Source organism: Triturus cristatus, chromosome 7 (assembly GCF_964204655.1).
Source record: "Triturus cristatus chromosome 7, aTriCri1.1, whole genome shotgun sequence".
NCBI lineage: Eukaryota > Metazoa > Chordata > Amphibia > Caudata > Salamandridae > Triturus > Triturus cristatus.
In genome coordinates, this window is record NC_140590.1 from 1582862018 (window position 1) to 1582879654 (window position 17637).

The window sequence follows — 17637 nt, forward strand, 5'->3', positions numbered from 1 at the left end:
GTAACCAGGAAACACGAGTTAGTCACCTGCATAATAAGAACTACCTCCCCCCCCACCCCCTCCCCCCACCTTCCCAAATCCTCGGCCATTCTTTAGAAGTGAAAAGCAACAAAACTATAGATACAGGAGGAATGTGTTTGTTTGGTGCTTCATTATCAAGACTGAAATGATTTGTAAGAAATAAATCATGTTCCTGGGGGAAAAAGAGGCACTCCTGTATAGTAACCGATAGATATTAATTGTATACGTTTTTGAATAAAGATTAGACAACGTTTAAGTTTACATTATTGATGAATACAACTCATTGGTTTATGTACATTTAATTAGTGTTTTTCTGTTTATCATTTCAGAAGTCAGAATGGATGACCACGACTTGCAACCATGCACTTTATGCCATTTGTGATGTGTTCACTCAGTTCTATGAACCTTTAAGTGATGTTCTTCTTTCTGATATATTTGCACAATTGCAGTGGTGTGTTCAACAAGGTACATTCATTCATAGATGTTTGTTTTCAGTGTATGGATATTTTTTACATGTGACAACAAACTGAGTGATGGGTCTAGAGGAAAAGATTGTGTATGCATATGCATACATATGTACTCCGAAAAACCCTGCTGAGCATGGTGCAGCCCCTGACCTGGAGGCCTCATCTTCAAACTGATCCATACACTAAGATTTCATATTTTGTAAAAATCCACATATACTGCTTGGGTGATCATCCGTAGCCTGTGTCTTGCTGACAAATCTTTTAAACTTGAGGTCCACTCTAGGTATCATAAATATTATAATTAAACAAAAACTCAATACAACCCATAGACTGTATGTGAGCTCAATAAAGTATTCAAATAGGAAACTCAGTAGTCACACATTGATAAATCAATCGCGAGTTTGATTTCCCAGTTCCTTCATAGGCCAGCATGTTTCATGACAACATGTCGCTTCATCAGGCCCATATCATATATACTTTTGCAAATGCCAAATCAAAATCTTTTTTACAAAATTCTTATGCACAATGATAAACAGAAAGAAACTGTGGTTACATCTTCCTCAATAGGCAATTGGATTATGTCTTTAATTAATTTAGATCATGGGATGAAAATGGAGTTCACTCACTGGCTACGATGGCCGAATAGCACGAGTAAATGGAGGGGTTGTTTGTAAACTAAATTAATTAAAGTGATGGTGTTTTTTTCCTACATGCAACCACTATGACAGGCATGTCAAGATAAGAAAAATCTACAATGGCCCCCATTCACTGTGGGAGAACCTCTGGCAAAAGCTCCCCTTTTGGTTTCAGAAAAAAATAGACCCAATGCTGGGTGGCCCAATATAGCATTTTGGCCTACTCATCATTTCATTTTCATTTACAGTTTGGCCCCTTGGTAGAAGAGAACTCCGAATTTTTTAGGTAGTGCAGGCTGGCCTCCTCCACCTCTGTAGTTTTAGAGAACATCTACCAAACTTAAAATGAACTCATTAGTCTGTTCATGGTGATTCTGTACCACATACCCAAAAATCTAGGAAGAGATCAATAACCGAACAAAAGTGCGTAAAGCATTCCCTCTCCTTGGTTGCAGAGTAATCCTCAAATGCATACAAAGAGATGTGTGCTCATCTATTTTGGTATACATAGCTCAGTTACCCTGAAGGTTTAACCTAAATCTGATAACCCAGCTCATTCCTTCACTTGTTAAACTTCATAAAAGAGGATTACAAAGGCTACTTTGTTCCAAAAATGTTAAGGCCGCTCAAAAGTAAGCAACCATTTCCTAGTACCTTTCCTATAACTCTCTACTACCATAGGTCAATTTCCCAGAATGATTGCACATTGAGTACCACATTGAGCTTGACGCAACTGAAGTGATTTCTGCTCACTGGTACAATGGTGGCAATGTTAGCATTGACCCATTTTCCATCCTTGATTTAAACCTGGTGGCTCACAGTACACAGATCTAATGGAAGATATTGCCTAAGTCATGCCCAAGTAGTTTTTGAAAATGTAATTGGTTATTTTTAATCAATTGTGCTGGGGTATATTGTGTCTTAGATTATCATCTCCTAAATTCACAAATCACTTCTGACTTTGGGAAACTGCTTTTTTCATAAGGGAAAATAATACTAGTTGAAGGGAAGTTGTTATGTTATATCAAGGGAAGTTTTATGTTATATCAATCTGTAAACAGCTGGCCTATGTTTTGGGGTTCTTAACACTTAGAAATACCGTTTTTTATTTGAAGCTAACCAAACAAGATTTGATTATTTAAAGATGTTGACATTGAAGTGAAAATGTCTGTTTTGTAGATAATGAACAACTGGCTCGATCAGGGACCAACTGCTTAGATAACCTGGTTATATTAAATGGAGAGAAGTTCAGCTCTGAAGTCTGGGATCAAACTTGTACTTGCATGTTAGAAATCTTCAAAACCACCATCCCCAATGCGTAAGTTAATTTACAAGTGTACATATATTGTTGTATTTAAATTAATATTGTACAAATCATCTTTCCCCAAATAGATGACAATATGGCACTGTTGTTGTTATAGATCTATAAATAAATGTTGAAGGCTGTATATATGAATGAATGAATGAATGAAGGACAACTTGTAACGCGCAAACTTAGCCCAATGGGCGTCAAGGCGCCTAACAAATAAAGCTGACTGGGAGAGAACAGGAGAGCTTACTGATAAGCCTTTATAAAGTACCAGGTTTTAAGAGCTTTTCTAAACAAAGACAGAGATGGTAACGCCTTAATCTCTAGAGGAAGGCCATTCCATAGAAGAGGTGCAACAGTGGAAAAGGCTCTGCTCCCCCATCTGGCTTTTTTTGAGCGAGGGACTACCAGCTGGTTGGAGTCTGCAGATCGCAAAGACCTGCTAGGAGTATATCGGGTGAGCAGAGACCCCAAAGCATTTGAGGGGCCAGCCTGCACGGCTCTGTAAGTGAGGCAGAGAAGTTTGAATGAAATTCTAAAACTAATGGGGAGCCAGTGCAGGTTCTTCCTGGCCATCGTTGCCGAAGAGTCCCTAGGAAGTGCTAAAACGAATCTAGCGGCAGCGTTCTGTACCACCTGCAGACGTTGTATCAAATATTTATTAGACTCCGCGTATAGTGCATTGCAGTAATCCAGTCTAGAGCCCACGAGGGCAGTGACTGTATGTTTTCGTGCCTGCGGGGACAGGTAATGAAGGATTCGTTTCAGGATTTTAATAATTCCCCAGCAGGTGGCCACGGTCCTGTTAGTCTGGCTATTCATGGCAAGTGAGGTATCAAAAATGACACCAAGATTCCTAGCCGTAGAGGAAGGAGTAGGGCAGGTTCCAAGGGACGGAGGCCACCACTCATTGGACCAGATGTTTTGATCTTTGCCGAACACGAGAACCTCCGTTTTATCGGCGTTGAGTTTTAAAGAATTCAGCACCATCCACTCAGCGACCATCTGCATGCAGGCCCTAAAACTAGAGGCAGAGACACTCAGAGAATGGCTAAGGGACACCATAATCTGAGTGTCATCCGCATAGGACACTACCTCCATCCCCTGCGATCTTACTAATCTTGCAAGGGGGGCCACATACAGATTAAATAGGGTAGGGCTTAAGGCCGAACCCTGGGGCACTCCACATTGCAAAGATTTAGCAGGGGAGAGGTAATCACCCAGCAGAACTCTTTGCTCTCTAAGATGTAAGAAGGAGTCAAGAAGGCTGAGAGCCTGTCCTGCCACCCCTGCCTCCCTCAGCCGCGATGTAAGGGTAGAGGGAGACAGGGTATCGAATGCTGCAGTCAGATCCAGCAGAACAAGAATCGTCGTCTGACCCAGATCAACTTTGCGCCGGATGTTATCAACCACCATAGTCAGAGCGGATTCAGTACTATGAAACTTCCTGAAACCGTGCTGAGAGCTATCCAGGAACCCAGAGGAGTCAAGGAAGGTGGAAAGTTGAGAATTTAAATGGGCTTCAAGCATCTTTGCAGGGGCAGGCAGGAGGGAGATGGGCCTAAAATTCTTCATCACTCCAGGATCCAGGGAGGATTTTTTGAGAAGGGGTTTCACTATGGCCTTTTTCCAGACCATTGGGAAGATGCCCTGAGTCAAGGCCGCATTCATGAATGCCAGTAACGGGGGCAGAAGTGATTCCCTGCAGTCCCTTAGAACTTTCAGCGGACAGGGATCAGCCGGAGAGGCTGACTTAGTCCGATCCAACAATGAATTGAGATCCTCAAGAGAAAGAAGCGGAAAGTGGGTGAGAGAGATATGTGAGCCTCTCCTCCAGGATTCCGAGGCCTTAATGTTACTCAGAGAATGCTCATCCAGCATCTTCTTCTGGTTGTCAAGGGCCGAGTGGATATCCGAGATTTTATTATAGAAAAAGTCGGAGATATTATTGCAGAGCTCTTGAGAAGCCACCACTGGGTCAGGGGTCTGAAGCGAGCACAGTGAGCCCACAATCTTAAAAAGCTCTTTGGATGAGGGGAGCGCAGTTGTCAAATGGGAGAAATATTCCTGCTTCTCCTTAATAACTCGAGATTTATATTCTCGAAGTATCCGTTTATGATCTTCTCTGTCAGAAGGAGCCCATGACTTACGCCATTTCCTCTCCTTAGTCCTGCAGGTTTGTCTTAAGAGTCTTAAAGGCTCCGTAAACCAGGGTGCAGAAGGTTTCCGCCGCGCAACATAGCGTAGAGAGGCGGGAGCTAACGCATCAACCGCAATAGTGATAGAGTTGACGAGCTCTTGAGCAGCCCCATCCACGTCTCTTGAAGCGGAAGTATCACAGTCTCTTAGAAAAGGAGCGAGAGCTTGATTATTGATATTCCTGTATCCTCTTTTCAAAACTCTGTTACGAGGAGCAGCAGTGAAAAGAACCTTAGTGACAGATGAAAAACCAAGGGGTACCGCAAAGTGGTCCGACCAAACCAGGGGGAGGGGAGAGCCAACAGAGAGTCTAGGATCATTGGTAAACACCCCGTCCAAGGTGTGGCCGGCCCGATGCGTCGGGTATTTTACAAGCTGAATGAACTCACAGGCTTCCAACGCGTCAATGAGCTGAGCAGAATCCCTAGAGACCACATCCTCTAAATGAAAATTAAAATCCCCCAGGATAGAAAAATGAGGTTTATCAAAGTATGGCTCCAGGATTCGAAACAACTCAGAGCAGAAACTGGTTCTGGGACCCGGAGGTCTATAGACCAGGATACCAGTAAAAGACTCTGTCGGAGAGCATGTTATACAAAAGTATAAGGCCTCAAAAGCGTCCGCAGGGTCAGACAGTGTTTTGATAGAGCCCAAAAATGGGGCCCTACAGATAATTGCCAAGCCCCCCCCCCCTCTACGTACCAATCTATCCTGTCTGTATAAGGTGTAGCCCTCCGGTATTGCCAATAACAGATCATGGCCTGACGAGGCAGATGCCCAAGTTTCAGTCACGAATACCCAGTCGGGTTGCCTGTCATTGACAAACTCGTGAAACGCTATATTATTTTTTTATAAGTGACCGAGCATTAATCAAAAAGCCAGTTCTAGGTGGTAAGGCAATCAGAGGAGAGCAGAGCGTCACATGACACCATGGACAGGTAGAATAGCGTGTTAGCTCATTCGGCGACCAGCTGTGATGACAACGTCGAGACGGAGGTCTAAGAGCCAGCAGCTCATGCGCTAAGTACCTCCTCCTCGTCAGTGTGGGAGGCAAGAAAGTACTAGAGTCCAGCCCGACCTGCAGCCCGTCCTCAGCGCGGACGGGCGCAGACGGGCTGAACTCAGGCGTAACTCCGGCGGAAATCCGGCGGTCCCGCTGCGCGGATCCGCTGCGCGCCATCCCCCGTCTAAAATAGGCGCCTAGTGTCCTTGTGACAACTAGCACGTCAACCTCCAAAATGGCGCCACCAGGCGTCCCGGAGTTCCCCCAATATGGCCGGCAAGCGCGAGCTATCGAGGAAGAGGACCCGCTCCAACACGGTGACGACCAATTTAATGTGCAGGTAAGGGGCCTAAATTAAAAGCAAGGAAAAGTACTAAATTAAACTAAACGAAAATAGAAAACGGGGAAATTTAAAAAGAGCGCACCAGCAGTTCTGCGCGTGTCAACCAATCGCCAGCACAGCGCAAAATAAGCGCGTTAAAATAACAGGACAATGCACCTAAACTGCTCCCCTTAAATAGGCGCCTAGTGTCCTTGTGACAACTAGCGCGTCAACCTCCAAAATGGCGCCGCCAGGCGTCCCGGAGTTCCCCCAATATGGCCGGCAAGCGCGAGCTATCGAGGAAGAGGACCCGCTCCAACACGGTGACGACCAATTTAATGTGCAGGTAAGGGGCCTAAATTAAAAGCAAGGAAAAGTACTAAATTAAACTAAACGAAAATAGAAAACGGGGAAATTTAAAAAGAGCGCACCAGCAGTTCTGCGCGTGTCAACCAATCGCCAGCACAGCGCAAAATAAGCGCGTTAAAATAACAGGACAATGCACCTAAACTGCTCCCCTTATATAAATGCTCTGCATACTCTTGCCATCTAGTGTTAGGTCTGGAGTTGCGCAAGTTGTTTTTCTTAAAAGAAGTCTTTTGATTCACAAGGTCTAGTGACTCCTCTCGTTGAAAATGCGCATGGGCATGGACTCCATTGTTAGATTGTTTTTTTTCCGCCGTCGGTTTTAGATGTGTTTGCCTCCACTCCATGTTTCGACTCCTTTTCTGTTTAATTCTTAGGTTCTTTTCTCTGTCTTCGACGGTATTGTTATTGTTCGCACTTTTCCATCTGCAGCTCCAATCAAAAACTCTGCCGGTTTGACTCCATTCGACCAAAGCCTCTTCAAGGCACCACCCTTCAGGGCCTACCTTCGATATCATTACCAGTTTTCCTGAAAATGCTCCATTGGTAATGGAATGTACGCCATTTGAGTTTTGTCGGCGTTGCCAGGCGAAGTACCCTCACATGGACCAGCATTCAGAGTGCAACTTGTGTCTGTCTCCAGCTCTCAAGAAATAGGACTGTGACGCATACAAATCCTTCAGGTCAAAGAAAACTCATAGGGGACCGCTGAGCTCGTTTCCTCGAGATATTTCACAGAGCCACAGACGACACTAACAACATTTTCGTGAGGAGCACCCTCAGGAGCAACCAGACGTCGAAGAGAAAGCCTTCTGTCTAGATGAAATGTCCGGCTCCGACCTTGAGGTAGAGTTGCAAATGCAGGAACCTCCATCTGATCAACCTGTGAGTTCTTCCGCCCCTGCCCTTCCCTCTCCTTTGGCTTCCATGGTCGTAGACTCGGAGGACCCCGGTCCAGCACTGCTGTTTGGCCATGGCCGGATCCGAAATCATGTTTTGGATGCCCTGCCCCCGGGCCTGGCGCCAAAGGTACATGCTAAGGCAGAACCTTCGGTATCTACCTCTTGGGACCGAAACCCACATTCCGCACCAAGCCGACCTTCAGTGCCAACCCTGCAGTCGATCTCCACACCAGACAGTACCTCGCTCCTCGAAGTCCAAAGTTTCGGACTCAAAACCTTTGTAGCCGAAAACTGCAAAGATTTCCTTGGCCTCTACTTGACCTGTCGAACCCGTTTTGGAAAAACTGGACATTTGACAAAAGAAAATCCACATACAATTGGGGATTTGCTGCATACTTACAAAGCCTACCTCTCCTCCACCACTAAAAAGGAGGCTTACTTTTTAAGAAGCACTGGATGTACACGTTCCTCCTCAGACAAACTATATGCAAGGACACCAGCCCTGTTTTCCTTCCACTCTTACACCACCACCTTCACCTCCACCATAAGACCCCTTGGTCACGTCACCTCAGGTGTCATCACCTTCAGACACTGGTGGGTACGGGTGGGGCACAAGGGGAAGGTCCATGGGACATGCATGACACAGATCCCCTGGATATAGAGTCCTGGCCTTTACCCACTCGCCCTTCCCCTCCTGAGATTGCATCCTCTTATCAAGAGGTCTTAGCGAGAGCAGCAGCCTTCCACAATGTGGAGTTGCACAGGGAATCATTGGAGGGTAACTTCCTTTTTGACACTGTCCACTACTCACAGGGCCACACAATATCTGCCCATGTTAAAAGGTATGCTGCGACATACTGAAGAAAACTTTAAGGACTCTATTAGGGTCATAACACTGGCAGTGGATACAAAAATATATTCCTGCTCCATCTGACCCTATCTTCATCTTCATGCCACCAGACACTCTAGTTGCCACCACAGCACGTAAAAGAGCGAATTCCCAAGCCACTGGAGACACACAGTCTCTAGATGAAAAGAGCAAGTGTATATACGCTGTGGGGGAAAATGGGTTGCAGCACAGACTGCTAACCCCTGGCGTATCGCCAATTCCCAAGCTCTCTTGGTGCGGTATGATCGGGCCCACTGGGACGAGATGGAGGAGTTACTTCAGTATCTCCCATAGGAGCATAAGAAATGGAGTCAGCAGTTGGTAGCGGAGAGACAAACCATTATAGACACCACTATACGGTGTGCGCTAGATGCGGCAGACACAGGCTGCAAGGGGATTAATGTAACGTCCTGGCTTTCTCGGGGTTGGGACCAACAGACGACGGACCAGAGAAATGGAGGTTAAGGATGATTTAATAAACAGATAAACAACTATAGACAACAAAGAATACCGGTACTGGAATCACCAGTTAAAGTACGATACCCATTCACAGCTCTTCTAACCGTCCTCCGCATGCACACCGGACCCGGTATGCTCCAACGGAGGGCACAGTGCTAAGCAGTGGCCGACAATGCCACTCGACCGCTGTGAAGGGTAGTTCCAAGGTTGTGGAATCTACGGGGGAGGGCACGTGGGAGTCACCCGGCCGGGCTCTCTACCACCTGGGAACAGCCGCTCTACCAGTATCCCCCAGAGTACTGCCACAACACAAAGGCGCTGGGAACACTTCCTAGTGTGCGTCTCTTGTATCCGGGTTTAAGTGATGCTTCCCAAGGTGGTGCAGAGAATGGATGGGAGCAGCCGCTCTACCTATCCCAGTTCTCCTACGAGTGTCGATGGCTAAGACGCGGAAACACCTCCTGGATAGCGTCTTGGCTCTAGGCGTGTGTTTACCCAAGTAACGAGGGTGGGGAGCTTCGGCTCGCACACACCTCGTTTTCTCCAATTGTCAGGCCGTTGGGAGCTTCGGCTCTACCAACGGTACCTGTGCCCAATGACGTTGAATACGGCTCTCAGAACGGGACAGGACACGGGCAGGAAGCACACGCAGCACCTCTCCTCCACTCCTTAGAATGTTCCTTCCGCCGCTCAACTCTCCAACGGGTCCGTGTACCTCAACCAGGTACTCCGGTAAAGATCAGAATATCCGACGCCGAGTCCCAGTGCTCTTCTCCTTAAGTAGTACTCTCGGCGTTGTATAACCATGACTCTTGAGTTGCATAACACGGAAACTAGGCGTTACCCTTGGTGTTATGTAACCAGAACTCTTGAGTTGCATAAGGCATTGTTGCCGGAGGGCATTCTGGGAGTTGTAGTCCGCTCTCCTCCAAACGCACCAGGTTCACGGCAGTGGCATCGTGGGAGGGAATCCATGTGCGGGAGGGGATTCCTGACAATTAAACACCAGTATTCTCCTAAGATGTCATGCCTGGTTCAGGTTCCCTGGGTTCAAACTTAAATTGCAACAGGCTGCTTGGAACATGACTTTTGACAAAGAGCATCTGTTCGGTCCCCAAGTAGCCTCTACTTTAGAGAAAAGTAAAAAAAGATGGAGACCACTAATGTCATGGAAACGTTACAAACACATTCTCCCCAGGGGAATTTTCGTCTCCGTGGAGCATACAAGCCTACCTCTTCAGAAGCTTTCACCTTGCAGCAAAAGCATTCCCAAGCCTCATATACCAAGAGCTGCTACCGTGGCTCATTTAGAGGCAATAACACCAAGGGTTGAGTTAAGGTGCCTCCCACCGCGGAGCCACCCCCTTCACGAGTGGCTGAGGTAGTCACTCTACCTCAGGCTACCCCGGATCACACCTGTCGGAGGCAGACTGCAGCATTTCCTTCTAACCTGGAATTCCATCTCCCCAGACAAATGGCTATTAGCCATTATCCAAAATGGTTATTGCCTGGAGCTCATTACCATACCACCCAACATCCCGCCTTGTGTTCATAAAAAGTCATACGAGCATCAAACATTACTCAAACAGGAAGTTCACGCTCTTCTCCTCAAAAGTACTGTAGAGCCCATCCCTCTTCAACATCAGGGTTCAAGAGTATACTCTCTATACTTCCTAATCCCCAAAATGGATGGGTCTTTGAGGTCAATCTTAGATCTCAGGCCCTCAAACAAATACATCCTTTCAGAACACTTCCACATGGTTACCTTACATATGTCAGTCCACTTCTCCAGCAAGGTGACTTTATGGCAACATCAAACTTAAAGGATGCTTACTTCCACCTACCAATTCACCCCACTCATCACGAAGACTTGAGATTTGTCATTGCACTCAAACATTATCAGCTAAAAATCTTGCCATTTGCAGTATCTGCGCAGAAACACTATCCAACTGGCTTATCAAAACACTCTCAGATCACCATAGATCTTTTTCAGAAATTGGAGTTTATTGTCAACATCCCCATATCTCACCTACAACCATTACAAGTTCAACCATACTTAGGAGCAATCCTGAACACACAATCCGGATTAGCCTAGCCCAATCCTGTGAGAATTAAAAACTTTCGGACAACACTGCCCCAGTTTCAGATCAACCATCAACTAATAGTAAAGAGGTCATGCGTCTCCTAGGGCTGATGGCTTCCTGCATTGCCATAGTTCCCCATGCCAGATTACGTATCTGTCCATTACAGCAATGTCTGCCTCGTTAGTGGTCACAGTCACATGGTCAGTGGGAAGATCTGGTGTTGATAGACCACCACACTCACCTTTCTCTGCAATGGTGGAACACCAACAACCTATTTAAAGGGCAGTCTTTTCTTGACCCTGTTCGCCACATCACTCTCACAACAGACTCATCAAAGACGGGATGGGGTGCTCACCTACAAGACCTCACAGTGCAGGGACTATGGCATTCCAAGTACCTGTCTCTTCACATTAACTACCTAGTGCTTCAATCTGTTCACTTAGTATTGAAAGCATTCCTACCTCACCTGACTAACAAGGTTTTCCTAGTTCAGATGTGCAATATGACAGCGATGTATTATCTTCAAAAACAGGGGGGACACGGTCTACACAATTCTTATACCTCTCTGACCATCTGGAACTGGGCTGTACATCACCACATTCACCTGTTAGCGGCATACGTTCTGGGAACAGGTGGCAGCTTTGCAGACCTGCTCAGCAGCATGCAGCAACAAGTCCACAAATGAGAACTCCACCCACAAGTCCTCCTACCCTACTTCCCAGAGAGGGGCTTCCCTTAAATAGACCTTTCACCACAGCAGAAAACTCAAAATGCGCAAACTTTACCTCCAGGTTCCCACACCCACTATCGCAAGGCAATGCACTATGGATGAGTTGGTTTAAAATATTTGCCTACATTTTTCCACCTCTCCCTCTCCTTCCATTTCTGGTTCAGAACTCTGTCAGACGTCTCTAATAATGATCCTAGTAGCTCCCACTCAGGTTTGTCAGCTCATCAGGTTCACAACTTTACTAGACCTTTCAGTAGTTCCACACGTGGAGCTCTCCAACAGGCCAGACCTTCTCACTCAAAATCACAGAGAAATCAAACACCTAGATCCCAAATCTCTCAACCTATTAATCTGGCTTGTGAGGTCATAGAATTTGGTTACATAAACTTACCAGCAGAATGTATGAATACTTCTCAAAGAAGCACGAAAAACTACCACTAAGGCCTGCTATGCAGCAAAATGGAAATATTTTGTTTTCTACTGCCATTCAAAACAAGTTGACCCTCTCACAGCTGCCGTAAAAATATTATCTGTTATCTACTTCACTTACAAAAGGCGGTTTAAGCATATACTTATATATGCTGCCATCTCGCTTCTATGGCTGACTGTCTTCAAAATAGACAGCACCTCTCCCTCTTTAAAATTCCAGTCACTTGAGCCTTCATGGAAGGACTTTAACATGTTATTTCACCCAGGATTTCTCCTGCACCTTCATGGAACCTTAATATAGTACTCACAAGTTGGGACCTCCTTTTGAGCCTCTACACTCCTGCCCACTTCAATTTCTTTCTTGGAAGGTGGCATTTTTAATCGCCATAACTTCACTCACACGTGTTAGTGAGCTCCAGGCAGTCACCTTAGAAGAACCATTCTTCCAAATACATGAAGACAAGGTGGTTCTTCGAACCAACTCTAAATTCCTACCTAAGGTAGTTTCACCATTTCATATCAATCAATCCATTAAATTGCCAGTTTTCTTCCCTCAACCTAATCCTGTTTCGCAAAGAGCTCTTCATTCATTAGATGTGAAAGAGCGCTTATGTTTTACATTGATAGAACTAAAAATTTCAGAAAGTCTGAGCAACTTTTTGTCCCCTTTTAACCACCACACAAAAGCAACCCTATGTCCAAGGTAGGCATAGCCAGATGGATAGTTGAGTGCATTCAGCCTTGCCTTACTAAAGCCAAAATACCTTTACTTGTTTCTTCGAGAGCACACTCTACTCGTAAAAAGGGAACAACTGTGCCTTTTTAGATAATATTCCCATAGCTGACATATGTAAAGCAGCTAAACGGTACACACCACACACTTTCACCAAACATTATTGTGTGGATGTTTTAGCACGCCAATAAGCCAATGTAGGGCAGGCAATGCTACGTACCCTTTTTCAAACCACTGCAACACCCACAGGTTAGCCACCACTTATCAGGAGGGACTGCTTTACAGTCTATGCAGAGCATGGGTATCTCCAGCCATACATGCCATCGAACGGAATATGTTATCTTGTAAGCATCTGTTTGTGGCATTTAGTGCTGTAGATTCACATTTGCCCACCCTTCTCCCCAGATATCTGTGGCCGTTGTAGTTCCTTACATTTACTAGTATTTTCCATATTTATACATTTAGCATGGTCATCACATTACTTACACGTACTTTACAGTCCTTTCTCACCCGCCTGCGAAAAACCAATTTAACAATGGAGTAGATGCCCCTGTGCATCACCACAGAGAGGAGGAGTCTCTAGACCTCGTGACTCGAAAGACTTCTTCGAAGAAACTTGCACAACTTTGCACCCAACACTAGATGGCAAGAGTATGCAGAGAGTGTGAATCTACAGCACTAAATGCCACGAACAGATGCTTACTGGGTAAATAACATATTCACATACAAATTGTACCAGCAAAAATAAATATTGCTCAATAATAGTGTTTACAGTAACTGCACATTTAACAACACATTTGTGTCTTTATCCCAACAGTGCCAAGGTTAGATTCCAGTTTATTTCCACACTGTACGGTGAAATAGTTATGGGAGACTGTTTAATGCATTCTTCAATTTATGTTACAATGTCTTTGCACAGATACACACCTCTCCTAGTAGTATTGAGGCCTCATCAATGTTGTTTTTGCTCACTATTCACACTTAACTCTTTGGACCCAGATTTTGGTTAAATACATTTTTAAACAAGTACACATGAAAAAAATGACATGACCTCTCATCCAGTTCTTTCCCAAAGGTAAAAGCCAATTTCCCTGCTCGGTCTAACTCTGGGTTTGCATCTTGTGCATGCCGAGAGACCACGAGGGATTGAGTTGTTCGGCCCTCTCCGACCATGTTCAGATTTCAGAGGAGATTGCAATACCTGCCCTGTTCCTCAGCCTTCACCCAGTCCCGCTCCTCCTCCTCCACCACCACAGTCTCCTCAGCTTTCACTTTCGCCGTCATGATCCATACACGCTGACTGACCCACAGGATCCCCACTAGTTTCCTGTAACACCAAATGAGAGGGAATGACTTTGGATTAGACCCTCAGCTTGACACCAGCCTTGAGCCATATCCAGTGAATGCTTCACCTCTGAGTGATGCATCAGAGTATCACTCTATAATCCAACGAGCAGCTGACCTCCACAAGGTTAAACTGGGTGTCATGGATGAGAATGATGACTTCCTGAAAGAGACCTTACGAAGACCAAAAGGTCTGTATAATTTCTGTTCATGACGAAAAACATGACAAAATGCACAGTGAAAATATTTAACGAGGTGATCAAGGTCAGGCTCTTGGATCAAACAGAAGTACAAGACGGCACCTGACAACCTGCTTTACATATACACCTTTCAAAAGCATCTGCCATGGAAAAAGGAGAAAGAAAGTCGCATGACTAAAGCAGTTGGAAAGCGCGTGGCAGTAGCAACATAGCAGCACCTAGCCAACTCTGTTGGTACCACTGGTAGGAGATGCAACAGCTAGTCCAACATCTCCTTGAGGCTTACCGTAAACGTAGCAGGGAACTCGTAAATGGGATGAGATCCACCTAAATGTCAATATTTGTTATTCATTGGAAGTGGTGGTTATAGAATCCAGAGAGCTGAATCAAATATCATCCTCGGGTGGCTTGCCTGGCTGTGAGTGTCTGGTTTCTGTTCTGAAGTCCAAAAGCATGCCATCAAAGTTCCTTTTATGGTAAACAATAGTTTTGTCTCTAGTGGGAACCATTGATGGAAAAGATTAAAAAAAAATAATACTGACATGGCCAAACCTATGGATGCACTCCAGATGCAAACTGGTAAGACTGTTTCTTTTGACAAAAGGCAAGACCGGGCGTCCAAGCTTCAGTAGCAACACAATGTAGACATTTCAGGGGGGACAAGTCCAAAAGGCATTCACCAGTGGAGGTTTCAGTGAGAAAGGTAAAGGCGGCTATGGAAAGTGCTCATCCACCTCCAAGCAGTGACCTACCCACCAATCCCTCCAATTATGCAATACCTATTGGGGCATGAATCAGGTTATTCCTTCCAAAGTGGCAGTAAATACCCTCAGACAAGTGGTTCTTCTCCTTCATCCTGCAAGGGTACTGCTTGGAGTCTCACACCCCACCACCGAACAACCCCCCTTGCCATCAGTTGGAAACATCAGCCACTCTTGAAAGAATAGGTGCACAGGTTCTCAGCAGAGGCACCATAAAACCTTTTCCTCCACACCAAAGGGGTCAAGGGGTACACTCCCTTTTGTTCTGTACCCTAAAGAAAGGGGGCACCATACTGCCTATCCTAGACCTCAGGTCACTAAACCTTTACATGCTGTTTGAGCATTTCAAGATGAAGTACATCATTCCACTCACTGCTCAGGAGAGCAGTGTGCTGTATTGGCCGGAGATCGTATGCCATCCCTTGATTTCAAGGAGGCCTGTTTTCACATTCCCATTCACCCGACACACCATCTAGCTCTACCTCAGATTTGTGGTAATTGGAGAACACTACCAGTTAAAAGTTTTTTCTTTGGGATCACAACAGCCACAAGAGTTTTTACCAAGTGTCTAGCAGTGGCTGCAGCACACATGCACTGTAGTGCCCGTCATGCTTTCCAAATCTGGATATTTATATGATAAATAGTAGCAGCTACCAGCAATGCCTAGTATACACTCAATAGGCTATGTTGAGTAACATAGATTAAATTTCACAGCCAATGCCAAAAATGTCTCTGCTCTTTCCACAGCAGATGCAACCCTTTTTTAATGCTGGCATTAAACTTGTTCGTATGTAGTGCCTAGCCCAACCAAGAGAGAGCAGTGGCATTTTATAGGTCACTCCCACTTTGGCAAATGTCACATCCTATAATAGTGACAATGATCATTAAGTTGTTGGGGATGATGGTCTCCTGCACTCATTCACCTTAGCTGTCAGCATTGTCACAATTGATATGGCAAGGGCCAATCCCTTTAAATTCTGCTTCTGTCGGAGCATCTGCCTCGGGTGGACAAAAACTTTGCGAAGCTGCTAAGCAGGAAGCATCAATAAGTAGACTAGTGGAAGATGAGTCACCAAATACTGTATAACTACTTCTGCCAATGAGGACTCCCAAATTCAATCACTTCACTACTGCTTCGCCTCCAAGCACTCGCATCCACAATGCTGGGGCAATGCCATTTGGATGAATTGGTCAGGGATATTTGCCTATGCTTTTCCTCCACTACCTCTGATCCCATAGGTTGTGAGGAAGTTGAGAAAAATGTTAATGGCACTCATTCTCTGGACTCCAATGTGGGCAAGGCAGCCTTGGTACTTAGCGCTGCTGGGAATATGTCCATAAACAAAATAAAGTTGCTCTTGTGAGCTGATGTCCTGACAACTTCAGGGTCAATTGAGCTATTCAAAATTCAAGCAAATTAACTTTGCAATTTGGTACCTGATGTCTTGCGCACGGTTACTTGCAACTTCCAGCAGAGTGTATGCTCATTTTGCATGAGACTGTCAGACCTACCTCTCTAGCGGGTTATGCTGCAAAATGGAAATCATTTGTCCATTACTGTATGAGAAGATGCACCCAGACTCTGCAAGCTTCAGGTCAGAGCATTATTTTGTTACCTGTTACACCCTCAAACGTCAGGATCTATTAAACGTAATTTAGCAGCTGTTTTTACCCACATGCAAAAAATACATCATGCATCTTTGTTTTGGATCCCAGCAATCAAAGCATTTATGAAGGGCCCCAATAGGATAATTTCTAAGGACATCACAAGGCATTATGGGGCATCCATCTTAAATCCTTAAATTCTTGTCAAAAGCAATGTCTTTCATGGAAAGTTGTGTTTGTAATATTGATCGCTTCATTGAGTCAGCGAAGTACAGAACTTAACTTGAGTTCATAAGGATCGGATTGTCTTGAGGACAAATCTATGTTTCCTGCCAAAGATTAACCCCCCATTTCATGTCAAATAGGCCATCAGCTTATATATTTTGTTTCTGCAACCTCAGTCGATGACATGAAGAGCACTGAATACATTAGACATAAAGAGCACTCCAGTGTATTACATTGACCGTACTAAATCCATTCAGAAAACCGTGCAGCTGTTACTTTCTCAAAACCTTGTTTGCGAATGCCAAACATACTCTGCACACGCTGCATATTTGCAAGAAGGGATCCCCAGCAGCCTTCCTTGGAGACTTACCTCTCGCGGATATCTGCAACGCTTCTGCATTTTCCACAGCACGCAGTTCCAAAAAATATTGTTTGTAAATTCATGCTCGACAGGAGGCATAGGTTAGGCAGACAGTTGTTAGAACATTAGTCCAGGATGCAAACGGATGACACAAGTGCTTTACATTAATCGCATTATATTTTCCTTCACAATGCACCTTCACACAATTACTCCACTTGGTCTTTGCACTACACTTACCTTAACTCACGCGTAGGTTAAAAAAACACAATTTGAAGTGGAGTCTTTTTTCTTATGTGTTGTGGATTTCTGAGTGGGATCACAAATGACCTTGAAACTGAAACCATATAGTTTGAAGAACAAAAACTAGCAACTTCTGTGCTCAACACTAGATGGCAGGAGTGTACAAAGCATATGAATCCAGGGCACTACAAGCTACAGGTAGTTAAGTTGCAAGTAACATTTTCATTATTACCATTATTGGGGAAGCATGGGGGCACATGACTTACTCCAGGCTTTGCCTGTTGCGAGTCACTGCCCTTCTGACACTCAACAATGGCAACAAACAGCATATTACGCTCTACACATATATACTT

At 45.0% G+C, this 17637-nt stretch overlaps 1 protein-coding gene across 2 annotated transcripts in view; it reads left to right on the top strand.

Moving 5' to 3' along the window:
• ARFGEF2 (ARF guanine nucleotide exchange factor 2) overlaps positions 1–17637 on the top strand; it is a 629301-nt gene that overhangs the window by 423701 nt on the left and 187963 nt on the right. For both annotated transcript variants that reach the window (XM_085619427.1, XM_085619428.1), the window contains exons 31-32: positions 351–486; positions 2303–2441. In XM_085619427.1, the coding sequence (XP_085475553.1) occupies positions 351–486; positions 2303–2441 (275 nt within the window). The remainder of the gene's footprint in view (positions 1–350; positions 487–2302; positions 2442–17637) is intronic.